Source organism: Staurois parvus, unplaced genomic scaffold, assembly GCF_062004578.1.
Source record: "Staurois parvus isolate SC_StPar_1 unplaced genomic scaffold, SC_StPar_1.0 ptg000090l, whole genome shotgun sequence".
Lineage (NCBI taxonomy): Eukaryota > Metazoa > Chordata > Amphibia > Anura > Ranidae > Staurois > Staurois parvus.
Window position 1 is genome coordinate 23480293 of NW_028317886.1, and position 21680 is coordinate 23501972.

The window sequence follows — 21680 nt, forward strand, 5'->3', positions numbered from 1 at the left end:
GGCACAGTAACAGGTCTTTGAGAGCCAGAATTCTTGCTGTTTCTTAGGTGTTCAAATACTTATGTTCAGCAGTGCAAGACAAATAAATTCTTTAAAAATCATGTAATGTGATTTCCTGAATTTTTTTTTTAATTCTGTCTCTCAGAGTGGGAATGCACCTACAATGTGAATTTCAGACCCCTCCATGATTTCTAAGTGGGAGAACTTGCAAAATCGCAGGGTGTTCAAATACTTCTGTTCCTCACTGTATTTTCTTTTATATGGGCAAGACTAAAAAAGATGTTTTTCTTTGTTGGATAAAATTTAAATATGGCATATGTTTATTCTATATATTCATTTTCGCTCAGCAAGTGCAACTCTAGAATCTTTTTCACTCATTTGCTAAGCTAGTTACCAGCTTTCCTGAAAAAAAAAGCTGTTGCTTACAGACCTCTATAGCTCAAGCTTATATTTACACACACAACTGAATTATTCAGAGAACGTATTCATTTAGCCTTGCTATTCCTCCTATACTGATTTATTTGTACGAGCTATATAGAATTTCAATTAGAAAGAAAGACTCTGAAGATTCCTTTCTTTGAAAAACACAGTAGCATTGATTTACTAAAGGCAAATAGTCTGCGCACTTTGAAAGTGCACTTGAACTCTTTCTTAGTAAATGTGGTAAAGCTTTAATTTGTAAAGAATACCCAATAAGGTGCAAGGAAATTTTTTTTAAAAAAAGCATTTTTGCTTGGACATGATTGGATGATGGAAATCAGCAGAGCTTTACCACATTCACTAAGCTCTGGGGAAAATTAGTGCAACTGCATTTGCAAAGTGCACAGTCTATTTGCCTTTAGTAAATCAAACCCATTATGTTCTGTGACTCCAGTATCATGGGTGCTTCCAGTTTTGAATGTTTTTGCTAAAACAAAGACTTTAAATACATATTACAAAAACCAGTAAAAAACATCAGTTTAAAAACAAATTGACATGTAAGAAAGTGAATTGCACTACCCCAAACCATTTATATTTCTTTTAAATTTATAATCCCATTTAAAAAAGTATGACAAGAGATATAAGAACAGTAAACACTGGTTGCTGCTTTTAGAAAAATAAAATGTAAGAACGTATTTTTAATGAGTGACAATGTGTTTCAGGAGCTCTTAGACAACATTAGCACTTGCTTAATCTATTTGCAACCCCAGTGAATTGTAATGTTTTTTATTCGCCTGAAAGTATGAATGCGGACTTGTCCAATGTGCTGAGATGTAATTTCTTCTGTTTATCTGCAGATGGGAGCTGCACGCAAGTGTTCAGTTGAATCAACTATAAACAATATTTTCACAATTACAGCAATCAGCAGATTTACATTAGCATTCATACAGGCAAAGATCATGAACACTTTTTTTAATGTGTCAGTAGTTTTTGAAAAGAAGCTCTCAGTGTCAAAATTTCAGATGTTAAGCATCTTTTACATCCCCAACACCTAATGGTCTATCTGTAGAAAATGTGCCTTTCAAATGTCTTCAGGCACTATGAATGATTGTCAAATTGTTTGTAATGATTATCTCCTATGATTGTCAGCTCCATCTAGTGTCCACAATGTAATATTTTTTTTAATACCTCATGTAACTAAATGGAGCTTATGTTCGTAGGGGATAATCATATTATTAATACTGCAATCATTTTCTTATGCGTGTGTGAATTTTTAAGATGACCACACAGCAAATTTTATCTACATAGAACCCCAAGCCTTTCCCTGCCTACAAAACGTTACCTAAACTTTAATTACTACTATTAATAATTTTACCTGGCTTTGTACTCTCTCTGAAACTCATATATCCTTTCTACAGTGTGGTTCACAAAACTGAAGTACATAGTCTATAATAACATCATGTGTTTTTATTTCCCTTTTTATACCAAGAGTTTTTTTATTGCTACTTGGCATTGAGTAATGTTAAAGTGGAATTTTAGTAAAAAAAATTAAGTCCTGCTAGATCACTTCAGGCTGGTCCCTTTTGCAAGTATAGCTATGTAAAACATTCAAAAAAAGTGTCTATACAGTAATACACTGTTTTACCATGCTCAGTTGCTCTCTATTTTAGGCACTGTGCCAAATTTTTAAAGGCCAATCTGCTGACAGCCTAAAGATTTATTGCAGCTCAGGGCGCTCTTCAGCAAAATGGCAGCCGACAGCAAGAAGAAACAGGAACAATGCTGGAAGCAATTTACAGCACACACTAATTTTGGTAGCAAAATTATTACTGTGGAATGTACTGTATGTTCCTTGCTAAATAACATTATATTTTATATAGTTGTTATGGGTAACGTTCCACTTTAAACTGATATTAAATGCTCATTTGATTAATAACAAACATATCATACTTACCTGTTCTGTGCAATGGTTTTGCACAGAGGACCCCCAATCTTCCTCTTCTTGAGTGTCCCACTGGAGCTTCTGTCCCATCCCCCTTGCTGAGTGCCCCCATAGCAAGCTGCTTGGGGGCACTCGTGCGTGCTCACAACCGAGCTGCTTCGGCATGAACATAGGACACACAGAGGGGGGGGCTCACCCCCAGCCTCCATTCCCCCCTCGCTGGCTGTGATTGACAGCAGTGGAGCCAATGGCTCCCACTGCTGTGTCTCCGCCAATAAGGAGGGAAAGACCCAGGAGAGCTGCTGCTCTCGTGCACATTCCTGGACCTGAGAAGGGGCTCAGGTAATAAAAGAGGGGGTTTTGGGGAATGCTGCACACAGAAGGTTTTTATCTTCATGCTTAGAATGCATGACAGTAAAAAACCTTCAGCATTTACAAGCACTTCGACCACTTCAAGTACGGCACTTTCACACCCTTCCAGGCCAATTTTCATCTTTCAGCGCTGTCACACTTTGAATGACAATTGTGTGATCATGCAACACTGTACCCAAATGAAATTTTTAGCATTTTTGAAAAAAAAGTGTTTCTTGGGAAAAAAAACCCATATCGGTTTGTAAAAAAAATTGTAATTTTTCAGAATTTTTTATTTACATTATTATTTTTTTAATATATATTATTATTTATGCATTTATTTATTTTTTTTACAAACTGTCACCATAGCAGTACAGTGTCACCATAGTGACACTTGTGGGGGGTGATGAAGATTTTTTTTTTTATACTGATTGCTATATATGTAATATGTCACTATTCCATCCTGATTACGTTTAATAGTTATACAAAGTTTTCAATGATCAGCAAAAATTGCTATCAAATAGATTAAAAATAACTGGGACCAATATCCATTCTTCTTGTACACTACTGCTAATGTTGTCTTCTGTCTTTTAACTATTGGCATCCTCAACCTCTGTACCAGGTTATTGTGAGGAACAGTATGAAGTGCTTTAGTAAAATCCAAGTATATAATGGTATTTCCAAAATCCATACTTAATTCTGGAAAACAGCTTAATGCAAGAAGTGTCAGCACTTGATTTTGACCTGGTTTTAGCCTCTTGCAGTCTACTATACAGAAGAGCTCAAAAAAAGGAGAGGGAGGATTAGCACAAGGAGCCAGTCAGGTGTGCTACAGTGCAAGGAGCCTGCTGATAGGGGAGAGCATTCATGGTCCAGGCACAGGGTGGAGGTGAAGAGAAGACCAGATAGTGAAACTGCAGCAGAGACAAATCTAGTCTTCTCCCCTTCCAGGTAGGACTGAGGCACATGGCAAAGTTGTGTAGGACCTCAGGACTGGATGGACAGAAATACAAATAATTTGGCAAGTAAAACAGCTCTTATATTGTGTATGTGTATCATGTGTGTTTAGTTGCCTGACTAGAATTTGGCTTTAAGCATACCTTTTTCATTCAAACTGATCATGTTATGACCTATCATATGACCTATCTTTCATAAACCTGTGCTTATTTTCTGTTATTTTAGAGTTTTCTACTTCATATTTTTCTATGTTTTATCTCAGAATACTTTAAATTCATTTATATACAACAGAACTGTTTAAACTGGTCTACAGTTGAAGTTATTTATACGTCAGAAAGTTTTTACCTTGCATTCTCTGTAGTAAGGTAAAAAAACCTTCCACTAGCTCTTCCTTCCCCCAGCCGCCCCATCCTCACTTCCTAAACCCTTACCTGAGTCCTCTATTGTTCCAGCACTCTACCCAGCTGCAGCTCTTCTATCTCCACTTCAAGCTCTCACAGGCTGCACTGAGAGCAGCAGGGCCATTGGCTCCTGCCTCTGTCAGTCAAGCCCTGTGAGGAAGGAGCAGGGGGTGTAGTTGAGGTTTACTGTGTGTGTCTATGCACATGCACAGCCTGGCTTCTTAGAGTGCTCATACATGTGCCTTCCATAGCACACAGCTTGCTATGAGGGCACACACAGGATTGGAGGAGCAGAGAGCACCAGCAAAGGGATTCCAAAAGAGGATGTAGGAGACCTCTCTGTGGAATACCTCATTTTATTTAAATTTTTTTTTTATGTGACTTTACAACTGCTTTAACCATTTTTAGTTATGTACTTTTCTTTTATTATGGTACGTTGCCATTACCAGTGGAACTTTCTCAGTTAAAAAAAGGGTATAACAAAATTATTATCAGTTGCTGAGATTAATTGTTTTAGTACTAAGAGATAGATGCTAGCTGGACCAGTTACTTTAGCTATCTTAATTTTGTTTGGGCATAAGTGGACATCAAATATTTGTAATAGAAGTAGAAATAGCAGAGACCCTCTCCCCATCACAGGACAGGAGTCCTGGGAATTTTTACAGAAAAATCAAGAAACTATCCCAAGCTTGCAAGGTCCAACTAGTGTAGTTAGGCATGATATTCTCATAGAACCTGAGGTCCATGTGAATGATAAGCCATACTGTATTTCCAAAGCTTGCCTGGAGTTAAAAATGTATTGGACCTTGGCATCACTGAGGCATCCTTCAGTAGTTGGTGAGGTTAGTGAAGATCCAATTGGTCCAGTTGGCTTGGTTGGCCTAATCCCCAAGCCAAACAGAACTTGGCGGTTCTGAATACGTATTCATTGCCTTGGGTGGGCAAATAATTGAAGGATTAGGTCCAATTCATTATATTACCACTCTTGATTTAAGAGTTACTGGCAGGGCCCACTCTTCAAGAATACAAAATATGGAGTTTGCTACACCAGAGGGGTGGTTTCATTATGCCGAAATGCTATTTGGGTTGCACAAGGCCCTGACCACCTTATAAAGACCCATGGAAAAATTCCTGTGACCCCATAAACAATTTCCAGTGTCTTACCTTATAATTATCATCTACATTCTCATGTTTATCCAGTTCACAGTGAACACTGAGAAAAGCATAATTGGACTGGAAGAGGTCCACTATTTGGAGTAGGGGGTGGGTAGAGGCATCATCTAACCCCAGCTAAGAAAGGTGGAAGCCAACCAAAAATGGTTCTGCCCCCTCACAGAAAAACAAGTATTCTACTTCCTTAGGATTGTTGGATATTATAGGAAAGTTTGCCAGCTTGGCCACCCCCTTGACAAACCTTACAAAGGTAAAAACCTTCACTGTCATACACTGGAATCATGGGACAGAAGAAAAATTATACTAATTAAATCTCTGGGCCAGGAACCAATCTTCATAGCACCAAACTCTCAAAAATAGTTTCTGGTGCAAATGCATGCTGCATAACTAGGTCTGGGTGCGGTCTTGTCCCAGCTTTTTAGAAAAGAAGAGTATCCTGTAATTGAGCCAGAAGCTGAAAGAACTATTCCATTGTAGAAAGCAAGTGTCTCACAATAAAATTGGCATTGGAGATACTCTGATACTACTTGTCAGGCTGGCCCTTGGTCTGGTGTTAGATGATGACTCTCTTTTCTGGATGACACAAAATAAGGACAAGAAATCATAGATCACAAGTTGGTTTCTTGTGTTACAGTTAAAGTTAACAGTAGTGCATAGACTGGGGAGAATACACCACAAGGCAGATGCCTTCTCTTGGGTCTATTGCCATTTTGCAGGTGTGTCCAGAACCCTAGCCATAAACAGGGTGCAGATATGTAGGAAGTCAACCTGGGTCAGGGCTAATAGAGGTTATTTGGGAAGACAGGTGTTTGTCGTTTTGGCAAATAAATAAGATTTATTTGAAAGAAAAGTTTTGTGGACATTTGCTTCCTTGTCGATCAACACTATACAGCAGGACCAGTTTACTGTCATTCAGACTTAAGGAGGGCTGGACTATTGGGAGTAGAAAAGGTCCCGACTTCTGTGGAATAAACAATGCCCCATCTTTCGTGTCATTGGGAGGAATATCACCTCACCATTGATGTCAATTAGCTCCATTGTTGGTGTCTTTGAGAAGAATTGTGTCCTGCCATTGGGAGTTATTCTGCCCCTTCATTGGTATCAGTGGGGGGAATTATGCCCCATTGTTGGTATCGGTGGAGAAATATATTGCCCGAGGTCTGAATAAAAGTAAGCAAAGGGCCGCTTCTGGCCCCCAGCCGCAGTTTAGCGATCACTGCTATACAGTATAGTGTGCTATTAATTCTGCTGCCTTAATTTCCTTAGTCATGTGAGAATAATGTTTTTGGGCTTTGAAAGTCTCACAATGGAAAATGGATGCTGGAATAGTGCAAAAAAAGTATAATAGGCAAGAATATTCCTTTTAAGACCATACGTTCATCTTATCCAGTAAACAATTACATTTAACCTCCCTGGCGGTATGATTATTTCAGATTTTTGGTGCTGAAAGCGGTACCATTATTTTGCATGGAAATATGTAGTTTTTTTATTGTAGGCTGTAATATTTAGGAATAACTCACTGAAATCTGTCCGAACAAGAGTCTATTAAACATCCCGGGTATGATAAAATTTGAAACACAAAATCATAAATTATAATTTAATAAATAATCATAAAAAATAATAATATAATAATAATACATTTAATTCAATAATATAATCAAACCAAAAACACTGAAATGTGAAATATAGCACCAAGTTCGCACATGACTGAGCAAAGTCGCAAAATTGTTTTCAGTGCCTGATGACGAATTTCTCCACGAATCGTTATCACTCAATTCTGCAAGTGGTTCTGATTTACTATCACTGTTCTCTAGCCGGTCTAAAACCGCTTTTGACCTAAAGGGACGCTTTTTGGACGCCATGGACTTTTCTAAGTTTCCAGGCAGAAAGAACAGTCAAAATGCAGATGGGGGCAGGACAAAGCACTAGGGACAAAATGTATGTGAAATGGGTTGAAACAGCAATGTTTTACTATGTAAAATTCGTTTTGAAAAAAATGACATTTTTTTTAAATTTTCAAATTTCCCGCCGTCGCCGCCGCCGCCGGCACCCGTACGTCCCGACGTCACAGGGATCGGAACACAGAAGCCGGATGCCGGCATCAGCCGGAGGAGATGGCCGGGGACGCTGCAGGCGGCACATCGCGGGAGCGAAGGATAAGGTAAGCTCTGCAGGGACTCCCTATGCAGCGCTGCATGGCAAGCCCGAGTGTAGCTCGGGGTTACCGCTTTTGGTACTGACATTTTACCCCAAGCTACACTCAGGAATACTGCTAGGGAGGTTAATATATTTGAAATCAGATGATTATTTGCAGTGGGGATTAACTAATTTCAAAACAATTATGTAATGTGAAGTTTGTTTGGTGTCAGAATTATGTAATATCACTGAGTTAAGGGGTAATAAAGTTCAATGATTTGCACATTTGTTTTATCCTAAGGTCTGACTTAAAGTGGTTGTAAAGGCTTGATTTATTACCTTCATGCATTCATGTGTGCAGCAGTGCCCCAGCGCTCTCATTACTTAGCTGAGCCTCACCACTATCCAACGATGTGCACACAGCCTCGGCTGCTCCAGATCTCTGTCTCCTCAATGGCTGGGACAGAAAGCGGGAGCCAGTGGCTCCTGCTGCTGTCAATCACAGCCAGTCGGCCAATGAGAGAGAGGAGGCGGGCCAAGCTGCAGCTCCATGTGTGCAAGGACACACAGAGCAGCAGCATGGACACACAGAGCAGCAGCTTGGGAACAGTCTACTCGGGTCCTCCTTTTTGTCGGGTGCCCCCATAGCAAGCAGCTTGCTATGGGGGCACCGGACAGAAAGAAGGAGCGCAAAACCACTGCACACAGCAGGTAAGTACCTTTAGTATTGCTTTAATGTAGAAATTCTCAAATAATTTAATTTGTTATAGCATAAATTGTCAGATAGTCACTAAAATATTGTTGGAAAACAGTGAACTTTGATCTTTTATTGTGACACATTTAAGGCCCTAATGGTGGTGTCTTGCCCTAAGATATTAGCTACAGGATCTAAAGCTAAGATAAAGGGATGGGGAGAGGGCACCTTGTCTGGTGCCCCTACAAATGAGCATGTCCTTGGACTGGAAGCCTTTAACAGTGAATTTGGCTCTAGGGAAAGAGTAAATTGCTTTTTAGGATGTAAGGCATTTTTTTTACCAAAGCTGAATCTCTGAGGTACACAAAATAAATAATCCCAGAATAAAGTATCAAAGGCTTTGTTAAGGTCACGAGCTATGAGCACAGCCTTTTTCTCAGACCCTCCATGCCTATTTGAATGAAGAGCAAAAGGTCTTTAATTCTGGCAGTATTTTGATTCTGATTTTAGATGCCTTTGGTCCTGATCAATAAAAGGAAAACTATTGTCTAAAAAAAAAAAGGTTCAGGATTTACATATGGAGAAGGAAGTATGGCAAGAGTAAAGAATGAAACAGAATAAATACATTTCAGAAAAAGTTGCTTGGGATTTTGCAAAAATGTATCTCATTGTAAAATCTAATTTAGGAAACTAGGAAGGAAAGATTTTGTCACCACATCATAACAAAAGGGATTCAGGCTTAGCAGACTTTTTGTTTGCAGTGGATATCAAAGGCTTAAATTTGTTAAAATTTAGTATCTGTTTGAATAAAGGTATTAGGTGTTTTTATACTATATATTTTTTATGGTTTGTAGCTTTTGTGCATTTGAGGATACATGTTCATTACATGTTTTATGAATTTAAGAGGTAAGGACTAGAAATATAATAGCAACTTTGTAAGCTACCTTGTTATTGACAGGATAAAAACGTAAGGAATTTCCATTAAATAAATGTTACATTTCTGCTATAGTCTGTTTCGTAAAATTAACACTGTTTAGAAAGAAGTCACAAATCATCACTATAATGTGGGTAATTTCTTCTGATTGTCAGTTCCAACTAGTGGTTATAATGCATTATTTTCCTGATTGAAGTATTTCAGGAAAATACCCAGTTAAGACCTCTAGATGGAGCTGATCATACAACATGTAGGAAATAAATATATGAGACACATTACAGTGATTATTCAAGGCAGCATTTGCACAGATGTTTTTAATTTAAGTGTCTCGTCTTCCCATAATTGTTCTGTGAGCTTTATACCAGAAGAGTGATCAGACAACACTCAAAATCATTTGTTAACCACAATGATTTAAGTCAATGCAAGAATATGCTTTGTGGACAGTGGAGTAATACATGTAATCCTTGTCTGTAGGGTGAATATGTATCAAAATTTTAATAAAGTCAGCTTGGGTGAGTAGTTTACTGGGTTTAGACAGAGGAGCATACAGAAATACTTAAGTGTTTAATTAGTTGAACAATTCCAGTCAAAGTGTTGAGGGCATAGTAAGAATTAAATATAACCATGGAACCACTGAGCCGGCCAAAGACCAAAATGCGCATCCCCTTTGGATCTCTGATGAAAATCAAAAGAAAAGAATCATACAGTGACACATCTTCTCCAATGAAAATTGCAATATATTACCTTTTACTGTAATAGAAAAAAAATCTGAAATGTATGTTTCTTGTGTTATCAATATGTCACCATGAAATGGAACCTTTAGATATTTTTATTGGGGATTTAAGAACCTGGACATACTTAGTATAAGTAACTTTACCCATTTTCTTACCCATTCTCTTAATGTGCCATAACAAATCATAATAGCTATATAAGAGAAGTTAAAGTAGAGCTAGCTGGTTGATGCAGTTCACTAGAGCTTGGGGGAGTGGAAGAAAATTAGGAAGAAAAAAAAGAGTACCAGAAAAAGTTGTAAATGATTATGATCAACCAGCATAAAATGACGGGAAGATGGTAGTATTGTATCCATACTTCAGGGATAATGTTTACAGACTGATTTATTGACAAATGAGACACCTAAATTAACATGCGTATACAATTTAAAAATGTATATTTTTATGTTTCCAGTTAACTGTCATGCTATCTCTTTTTTTCAGTTCATGACAAAAAATTGGAAGGAGGAGCAGCTTATAGACTGGGGATGGCACATATTTCATCTGGAAATCCCCAGAACGCTATGAAAGTAAGTACTATGTGTTGATTCCCTAGGTTTCCTCAATGCATGCAGGAAAGAACATAACTAGTCTTATAGGGCAATCACGTTGACTAGGAAGTGGCCTAAACCCTTCTCTTATATATAATTGATGAACGTTTAGTGAACATTAGGCACACCTTTCTAGTACCCACTTTTTCTTTTAGAACAGCCTGAATTCTCCACAGTGGAAATTTTCCTGTGTTCTATGCCACATCAGAAACTGATATTCCTTAGGCCGGGTGATTTTTTAAATTTTCAGTCTATGTCCTCTGTAACCTTATTTCCTGTTTTTAGCTGACAAATGGATGATAGCAAGCTCTTTTGCTGCTGTAGTCCATATTTTTCATGGTTTGATGATCTTGCAGAGATGTGCCTTCATTCATTCAGTGCTGTAAAGAGTTGGAATTTCAGTAGCTCTGGATGAACAAGTTGACCATAACACTCTAATATTTCAAATGAACAAGAGGTTTTTGTGTACAGAACTGCCTCTTACTAGATATTTTCTGTAAACTATAGAGAGTACAGTATAGCATAAAACTCCTAAAAGGTGCTGGAACATCTGGCTACAACAGTCATTCCACAAATGTCTATGTTATGGTATGGTAGGTGGGAAAATGATTTACATTTTAAATATGGTTGGCTATGAGTTAACTCCTTTTTCTTTGCACAATTGGTATAACATTTAATACTGAATTTAAAGTGGAACTCTACCTTCCTGTCCTTTTTAGCCAGGGAAGCTGCCATCTTAGCTTCTGTGTAATCCGCAACTGCCATGGTGTTGCACATGTGATCAGTTCTGATTGCAGCCATTTGGTGATCTTACAGTTTGGTTGAAAGTACAAGCAAATATGACAGTTAGCATTCCCAGCATGAAGGGAATGTAAGTGATTTTTTAAAACCGTTAAACTGATGGGTTTAGTTCTACTTTAATATTATGGTATCGGTCATTTCCAGGCTGTTTTTTTCTACTTTGAATTAACTTCTTATGGTTACTCAAAAGTAGTGATCTATTTTACATGATGTGGCATAGGTGTGGCCTGGATGTGACGGCACCACGTACGGCGGGTCGAGTTTGTGGCTGTAGCAGTGACCCGATGCCGAGTTTGGGCTGTATATACTAGTGTCAGTAGTGACACTTCTAAATGTGAGTTTTATGTTCTTGGTTTTAGGAAATAAAGCAGTTTTAATGGTTTTACATTATGGGAGCTTCCCTCTTTCTTCTTCCTATATGGGACTATGAGAGCTAAAAAGGAGCATCTAGCCAAGGGGTTTCTAGGAGAAGGATCAACACTACTGCAGATCGTTGCTCCCAGAGTTCATGTGTTTATAGCCGGTTTATATTATTACCATATATGGAGTTTGTTTAAAATATCTGGTGGCGGAAGAGCACTTATTGATGGTGAAAATGAAGAAGGCACAAGGATTAATTGTTATTTGTGGTGGACATTCTTTATCACAGACTTTATTATTGATTTACTATTTATGATTATATGAATTAGATGTTTATCACACAGCAATTATTATTATCATATGAATTCGATATTTATTGCACGGTGACACTTTTTGTTGTATAGATGTTTTGCACATAGCACTTTGATTTTTGCACATGGCACGTTTAGTTTTTTCAAGAGACCTGCTATAATTGATATTTATTGTTTACATGGCAGCTTGTGACATTTTGAATAATATTTATTACAGTGTGGGTATAAAAAAAGGGGGTGTTGGGTAGCACTGCTTTTCTATTTCCTACACGTTTACTGCTTTGGAGTCTGTCAAAGAAAAAATAGCTGCCTCTTTTTAACATTGGAACCCCATTTTTGTGTTTTATATCTGTGGCGCAGTCCAGTATTTGACATTTTTTGATATGCAGACCATCACCAGAACTTTTACTTTTACCTATGTCCTCTCCAGACTGCCCTAACACATACCACTTATAGTGTCAACGGGGCATGTGGCAGGGTATTGAGTCACAGGGGGTAGCAGGTTCAGAATTGGGGTTGGCAACAGGTTGATTACGATGTACCCATCAACTGATGCTATGTTGGAGCATGGAAACTATTCAAAGAATTTACCAGGCCTTGGTCTCCCTAAGCTTAAGAACCACTGTGTTAGACCATTCCTGCAATCACAGAATGGTTATTCAGTTTAATCTGCAATAAGATAAATTATTATTTCACATCTTTGTACCATCACCCAATGGTTATAGAGTTAGATTATTTATTTTTTACAGGTACTTATATAGTGCCAGCAATTTACGCTAATCACTTTACATATATATATATATATATATATATATATATATATATATTGTACATTTACATTAGTCCCTGCACTCAAGGAGCTTACAATCTAAGGTCCCTAACTCATGTTCATACATACAAATAGTAGGGCCAGATTAGACGGGAGCCAATTAACCTACCAGCATGTCTTTGGAGTGTGGGAGGAAACTGGAGTACCCAGAGGAAACCCACAGAGGCACAGGGAGAACATGCAAACTCCAGGCAGGTTGTGCCATGGTTGGGATTCAAACTGACAACCCTAGCACTGCCAGGTGGAAATGCTAACTACTTAGCTACTGTACTGCCCAGTGATGGTGCAGCAGTCATTATGAGACAAGATATCTATAAGCTTGATTACTTTAAAGATGGGATTCTGACCTAGAAATAGCAAAAGTCAATTTACACTGATCTAAATGTCTGATTTAACTTCAGATACAAAACAGGTACCGCCTAATTTTATTCAGACTATACTATACTATCCGTCCCTAAACCTTCCGAAATTGCTCAAATTCCAGCCATTTGGAGCGAAGTGTCCCTTGCATATCAATAGCAGAACTGTCAGCAGGAGTAGTTTTTTTTACTTTTTTCAAATCTGCAAGTTACAACAGATTTGTCTAGGAAATGTATTTTGGTACGCAGAAAACGTTATTAGCAAGAACTGCTAGTCATCATTATCTCTTCTTTGCCTGCTGTTTGATATTTCCTGACCTTTACAGACCTAACCAGACACCTCTTCCCACTATCAGTAATGAATTACACCATAAATAAGGCACATTTTAGCAGTTTGAATAGAGTATCTCTTATGAATAGGTTTAGAAGAAATATTTATGAAAGACACAAGGCAAAATATGTTTAGTTGGCAGGCTTTTGTGTTTACCTTTGATTTTAAATATATATATACATTCATTCAATGTGTGACATTAAGAATAAAATGCAGTATATAAAAGGCACCATAAAATTGGCCAAAAAAAGATCTTGGATTTTGCTGACTGAGGGATGCAGGTTTTTAATTAGTAGTCACCTAAAAGGACTAACTATATTGACCCAAGTAAACACAGTTGAACTTGCTGACCCCTAAAAATGTTTCACCATTCATCCAAGTGGCAGAACACACAGATCCACTGAATGAATGAAGTAGAGTTATGGGTGCTCTGCCAGTTCTCAGGTGCAGTTTTCCCTCCAGCAAGCCTTCAGGTGACAAGTGATCAGCACAGTAATGACATTACCAATTAAATTAATTCATATCTCCTGAGACTAGCAGTCAGAGGCAACAGTGCCTTAGATGAAAGCACACTGCAGATATAAAGCTATTAGGCAACAGAACTAGATAGCAGATAGTGGTGGATCTTGTGTATAAGTGTGTGCACACTTCACTGTTTAAGACTCCACCTGCTACCACTTTTCTAATGCTTACGTCTCTTTTAGGTATACAAGCATTTTCCTAAGTGTGTTGCCAGTTTTGGAAAACACAAGGAACATGCTAGTAAAAGGACTCAGTTGCTCAGCATTGTACCAAAATGAAATTTTTAGCATTCTTTGAGACAGATAGAACATTCTTTTGGTGGTAGTTAATCACCATTTTTTTAAAACAAACACATTTTTCTTACTTTCTGAATTTTGCAAATAAATAATCTTTCTTAATTTCTTTAAAAAGTAACACAAATCAGTGTATATTATTTACTCTGTGTGAAACTTATGCAAACTATGGTATTTTCTGGAACATCGGTCAGTCCTGATGTGCTGACTGCCTATTTCATTTCTTAAGGCCCTAAAATGCCAGGACAGTACAAATACCCCCCCCCCCCTTTTTTTTCTTTTTTCAAAAATAGACACCCCAAGGCATTAAGTAAGGGGCATGGTGAGCTTTTTGAAGTTGTAATTTTTACATGCCAGAGTCACCAGAGCAGTGCAGTGTCACCTTATGACTGGTGTAGCGGTTATCATGGACACTGAGTGATGACAATATGTAAAAAAAAAGAAATATATATATATATTATTTGTTTAATATTTTGTTTACAATTTGTTTTGTTTTTGTTTTTTTACAATTTGTTTTTAAAAATGTCACCAGAGCAGGACAGTCTCATAATGTACAGGTCTGCTGTGATTGACCCTTGTACCATGTGATCACTCAGCTGGGTTGGAAGTGGTTAAAGTATGTAGTTTTCAAACATAATAGGTCCAGCAAAGGAAATATTTTCACTGGGTAGAGAATCTTTCTGCAACTTAGGGTGTTACACCCTTGGAATAATTTTCCTTCAATCCATGGCCAGTCTTTCAGTCTCCATGTTGAATAGTGCTGGGAGTCATTCAGTCTAAAAGACTATGGGCATCTTGTGGTGAAACAGAAGTAAAGTGGGAGACATCTCCAGATTAAAGGTTAGTATTGCAGCCCATGATATTTCTTTTAATCTGCTTGTGGGCTCATATTAAAAATGCCTGGAGTTGGGTTTTAAAGTAAATCTAAACTCAGTAACTAAAGTCTCAGAATTAGTAGCTTAATGTAATTTCAGTAGCTGTTTTAATTTTTTTTTAAATTACAGCTTTTATTAAAGTATATACATGGTGATTCTGCCATAAAGGTCCTTGTTCAGAGATATCCTGTTTAGCGTAACAACTTTCTCCCAAATGCGCTCCTGAGTTATCACCCTGTCACATGTGGTCTTGGATAAGACTACACAGACATGCACAGGCATGGACACCAGTCCAAAGCAATTACTGTATGTGCAGCCAATGCTAGAGTATGTGCGTATAGACAGGAAGTGGCTGACAGGAGGAGGCTGGAGGAGATGCAGCACCACTTATTGAAAAAAGTGAACTTTTATTTATATAAATAGGTACAGCTCAGTATAAATACTATAATTTATATCTTATGATAATTAATTAGTGATCATATATCATACACTGTAGAAAACCCCCCGATAAAAACAACACAGGTGTTCATAAATTCTTTCAAAAACATGCGTTTAAGTACAGTATGTGTTTTCTTGATATACGCCATTCAGTGTGACAAAGTAAAATAATAAGCAAAAAAGTTCCAAGTGTCCATATATTCTTACAAGTATGCATGCTATGCAATATTTCAATCATGTCATCCTGTATTTCTTTTTTCTGCATTCATAATCCTCCATGATATACATTTAGGTATCCCTTCACTGACATTAATATGATCTTACCTTGTATTAGGACCTCATAAGTAGGTCTAATGCGCTTGCCCCTCAAAGTGGGGTCTCCTATGCCACAGATGCAATGCGCTCTTTCAGCTCACTGATGCTCTTCAATCCATCTCCATCCTCTGCAATCCTTAGGTGGATGTTCATAAAGCACTCAAAATAAAGAAGGAAATATAGTGCTCTCCATATTAAAAAAAACACTATTTATTGACTAAAAATTATATACACTCAACTTTTTTAGTGCACACTGCTGGTGCACACAGTATACATATATGGATGAAACCAGCCAACAAAATTTCCAACCACACACTTCCGGTCTGTGCGGCGTGACGTCACCAACTCCTTCCAATGCGTTGCATCATTTGATCATGTGACCCCTATCATAAATAAAACCCCACTGTCTCTATGCATCTCTCTATGTGAGTCAATACTGCAACTGGATAAGATCTTATGTTGTTTTGATACCTTTCAATTATGCCTTTCTGCCTAGAAATGGATTGTTCTGGATATGTGGACTAAATCATATTTTAAATACTTCCGCAACACAATACTTTATCACAGCATTAGTCACCTCAGAGTTCTAACAGTGCAAGGTTGTTTCAGTTGGACTAATAAAGTGTCCTCATTTGCTCAGAGACAACACATAGCTAGCTGTCACTCCTCAGCATATATGCTCAGTTATACCCGCTCTTCCACACCAAAGGTTTGTGACTTTCCTTGCTTCCTGTTCCCAGACTTCACCATTTTATGTGTAACCAGATTGGAACCTTTGAATTTCTTTTGTTCAGGCCTACTCAGGAAAACTCTTGGATATTGAAACTCCATTAACATGTAAATAAAGGAAATCTAAACTTTTAAATTAGTAATAAACCTAAAAGCAAACATTTATTATGTTGCAGCTTACCAATTCTTAGATGTGGTGGCTGCATTTGGGTTTTTTTGGTTTCTTTACAATATTTTGACCAGTAAGTCTGTTGTTTTTCAAAAAGACAAGTTGTTCTGCAAATGTATCAGTTTACAAGCATGATACAAACCATTTACCATTGGCAGCTGTGCTTACAATAGTCATCTTTTATTTATTTACAGTCATGGCCAAAAATGTTGGCACCCGTGCATTTCTGTCAGATAATGCACGACTTAGCCCAGAATATTGTTGCAATTACAGTTGTTTAGGCATTCTCATGCTTATTTCTTTTGTTTGTATAGGAATGACACAAAAAAGTGGAAAAACAAAAAGCCAAATCTGACACACTCAACACAAAACCCCAAAAATGGACTGGACAAAATTATTGGCACCCTCACATTATTACTTGGAAAAAATAGCTAAAATCAATCACTTCCTGTAACCATCAATGAGTTTCCTACACCTCTCAACAGGAATTTTGTACCACTCTTCTTTTGCCAACTGCTCTAGGTCTCTCAGATTGGAAGGGCTCCTTTTCCCAAATCTCTATGGGGTAGATGCTCTATGGGATTGAGATCAGGACTCATTGCTGGCCAGTTCAGTACTCTCCCGTGGTTTGTCTGAAACCATTTCTGGGTGCTTTCTGACGTGTGTTTTGGTTCATTGTCCTGCTGTAAGACCCATGACCTCTAACAGAGACCCACGTTTCTGAGACTGGGCCCTACATTGCACCCTAGAATTCTTTGGTAGTCTTCAGATTTCATAATGCCATGCACATGGCCAAGACATCCAGTGCCTGAAGCAGCAAAGCAACCCCAAAACATTAGTGAACCTCCGCCATGTTTGACTGTAGGGACTGTATTTTATTCTTTAAATGCCTAATTTCTTTTTCTGAAAACAGTAGAATGATGGGCTTTAACAAAAAGCTGTAATTTTGTTTTGTCTGTCCACAGCACATTGTACCAAAAGGATTTTGGCTTCCTTGTGTAAATTCAGGTAAAACTCCAATCTTGCTTTTTTTATGTTTCTGTGTCAACAGTGGGGTCTTCCTGGATCTCCTACCATAGCATCCCTTTTCATTCAGATGCCGATGTACATTGTGAGCTGACACAGTTGTACCTTGTGCCTGAAGGTCAGCTTGAATTCATCTGGAAGTTGATCTAGGTTCTTTAGCCAGCATTCAGACAATCCATCCTTGGTTCAATCCTTGATCAATTTTTCTCCTTCATCCATGTGGACATGCACAGTGGACACAGGAACATTAAGATGTTCTAGATGGACTTATAACCTTGACATTGTCCCTGCATTTCCACAATTGTTATTCTTAAATCCTCAAACAATTTTTTACTGCTCTTTCTCTTCTCCATGCTCCATGTGGCCCATAGAGACACACAACAGAAAGGTTGAGTCAATTTGTCACTTGGAATTCAGTTATTTCTTACTCCATTTTTGGAGTTTTGCTTGGAATGTGTCAGATTTGGCTTTTTATTTCTCCACTTGTGTGTGCCATACCAGTACAAACAAAAGGAATAAACATGAGAATGCCTAAACAGTTGTAATTGCAACAATTTTCTGGGTAGAGTGGTGCATTATCTAACAGAAATGCAGGGGTGCTAATATTTTTGGTCATGGCTATATGTAAAACCTTTATCCTAAAAGGAAAAACCCTGTTTGTTGTAAATGTTTATAAAGTATTTGCTGGCGTTCAGATTCAATTTGTTAGTGAATTTAAATCTGCTAGTGTATTTAACACTCCGCTTCCCCTGGACTGACGATGCTGCTCTCTGCTGTGCCCCCTGTGCTCCTTTATCCAGAATGTGGGTACTCAAATACAGAAGGTGTTACTGGCCAGATCACTGGTTAAAAAGGGAAAATAATGCAGCCATTACATCTAATGATTAGTAACCTGCAATATATTACATTTTTGGTTTGGGGTTTAACACCACTTTAAATAAAGACAAACTAAACCAGTGAACCCACAGTTAAACCCTTTTAATGGAATTTACTAGTGTTTCATTTATTTGCAAAATACATTGTTTACAAAATGATAATATGATTATAGCCGTACAGGTTAACATCTGCTTTATTATATTCATAAGCAAAGCAAAATTTCACACAATACAGTTTCCATGTTCTATTCTGATGGTGAACAAATAACAGTGACACAGGGCCATGGAAATCTTGTCATATCAGGCTAGCTTTACCCACACCTGTGCATTTTGGAGCGTCTCTATTTTATTTATAATTTTTGCACAAAAGTAGTTAATCCCACAGTTAGATCTTCACGAGAGGCGAGCTAGAGATGAGGATTTTGATTTGATTGACAGAAAACTACTTAAGCTTGAATAGACAGTGCTGTAGTGCAGAAGAGTTTAATAACTTCTTGCAAGATGACTTGCTGAGGTAGGGCTTTATGATTAAATGAATCCAATATGAAATATATGTGCTAAAATAGAGAAAGTAAAGCAGTGCCAGTTATAGTTGCATTGTACCAGTATCATCTGTTGTATTTTATAAGTTCAGTGTTGACCATGTTTGGTTTGTGCAACTGTATCTAATAAAATATTTTTTTGAATTATATACTAGCATACTATTTATAGTATGTTATAATAGGTATGCTAGAAGAGATTAACCAGAACTCAGATTTGATCTTGATGTGGCCTGATCAACCTGACCCAGTTTGATTATTTTTTTATTTTTTAACTTGGTCCAAATTTTTTGAACAGAGCAGCTTTCCCAAATCTACTAACCATGTGTCCTATTATACCCTACGTAGTGGCTAATTTTTTTAAAGCAGTGGGCCTGTGTGCAAGAATATAAGTTGGGCTCCATTCCCTGCAAATAAGAAAATGTGGGATGCATAGCATGCTATGGGCTTGTTTCTCAATTCACTGAATATCGGGTGTGGTTTAAGGAGGTGTGACTAAACAGTCTACATTGACTTAAATAGTATAGAATGAGGCAGCGTTGAATAGAGAATGTACAGCACAGGATCTGTCAGGGTACATTGGTGGGGACAGGGCCCAACATTAGATGTTCTGGCACCTATTCAGAGGTCGGTGGTAATTGGCTTACTTACTACTGACCTCTGAGCTCTGTATCACTTTCTGCTGACCCCTTAGTAGTAGTAGTAATAGTAGTAGTAGTAAAGTATAACATTTTTTAATGTGCAGGATGTATAAAATTAAAAAAGACTGCAAAACATAAGTAAATTACTGATGTACACTAAAAACCTTTGCCATATCTATTTTGATAGATAGGCTAAGGTGCATAGGTGCTCTGTGTGCTGCACTGCTCTTTTTGGTGACGTCATGGCCAGGCCTATACAGCCATCATCAGACAGTAGATAACTTCACCTTAGAGTGTCTGGCCGGAGGCTGCATTTTAGGAAATGTTGGTTTATGCCCTAAATTTGTTTACCGTCATACACACTGCCAAAACAAGGTGCTTGGATACTACAACAAAATTTGCAAAGTGCACTCCAACAGGATTTTGCTCTGCAATTAGTCAACCTTATATAGCCACTTTGAAATTACAATGGGAACACATCAGGCGGATCAAAGACTGGCAAAGGTTGAGCTTCACTAACGGAGGCAGCGATCAGCAATGAGAGAAGGAAAAAATACTTCTTGTGCCATCTCCTAACTCTACTGGTAGCCGTTAATGTGTAGAGCCCAGTTTTCAAAAGTTGAGATCAAAGCCTGAACAAAAGCTATTTTACATTTAGGCTACTAGAAGAGGGCTCAATAAAAGCAAGAGGTGTTGTCAGATGTAATCACACCTTAGAATTAACATGTTGATTTTGTACAGCACAAGTTTATGCTGTCAGCTACTGACTGAGATGTGAACTGCCTCAGCAAGGCAGGTTACAGGACCAGCCTATTTTGCAGCTCACATTGTCTACCTCTTCTGCCAACCCATTGACCCTGCCCTGCTCAAACATGCTACCTTCTGTACACACTAAAACGTGCACAAATGTTCTTAGTCGGCTAAATTCAAGAGCAACAAATGTAACTGTAGCATTAAGATGTATATGTACCAGGGGCAGACTGACTATTTGGAAACTCGGGCAGTGCCCGAGGCCCGGGGTCAGTAGGGGGCCCCATGAGATGCCCCTGGTACCTTTTTCATAGGCTTTTTTGAGTTTGGGAAAGGACACAGGGGCCCCATGATCCCCTATTGCCCAGAGGCCCCATGAGTTGTCAGTCCGCCCCTGATATGTACTGAGTAATTGTAAGGGGCACTAGCTCAGGCTCCATAACCACTTCTGCACCACTTTTTACTTTTAACAACCCCTTTCGCTCATGTTTTATGTACGTGCACTAGTACTCTGGGCCGGCACCTGCCTATTTGGCAGATCTTGGGCATGGTGGCCATACCACTCAACTGCAAGCTCTGGCTAACAGAAGGACTGGAGATTTGAAGAGACAGTGAAGCTGAGAAAAGAGGGTTGTCAAAGAGTAGTCAGTAAACCAGCAAGGGCCAAAACCAGCCAGACATAGATGGTACCAAAGGATGATACAAAGATCTAATCAAAAGCATACTGACACCTGGAGGGCACCATTTTAGGGTAAGTCCCTCATACTTACCTAACACATTATGACATTACCTTGCAGGAGTTTTTTTTAGTTTTTTTTTTTTTTTAAGGCATGGAGTCTTAATCTTACCCACAGCAAGAACCTGTATGAAAGGCAGACTGAGAGTTTCCCTTAAACAGGAGTTCAACCAGTCAATACATACTCTGATGCCGGTTTATATGCAGGCAAACTGAAGGTATAATGAGAAAGTGGGTGAATGCGTCCTGACACAGAAGGGAATTATAGAATGTGTGTGTGTGTGGGGGGAGCATCACTGGGGGAAAAAGAATGACAAGACCCAGGGAGAAACCAGGAAGCACACCAGAGGAAACCAGTGTCCTAAATTAGTGTCTTTATTTCGAATATTAACATACACAGATCAGGAGTTCTAACTTCCCTCTGCCTCTGACAATTATCCAATGACGGATTA

At 38.3% G+C, this 21680-nt stretch overlaps 1 protein-coding gene across 1 annotated transcript in view; it reads left to right on the forward strand.

The window, feature by feature from the left end:
- TTC29 (tetratricopeptide repeat domain 29) overlaps positions 1-21680 on the forward strand; it is a 339375-nt gene that overhangs the window by 158333 nt on the left and 159362 nt on the right. The window contains exon 7 of the mRNA XM_089670482.1: positions 10223-10308. Coding sequence (XP_089526608.1) covers positions 10223-10308 — 86 coding nt within the window. The remainder of the gene's footprint in view (positions 1-10222; positions 10309-21680) is intronic.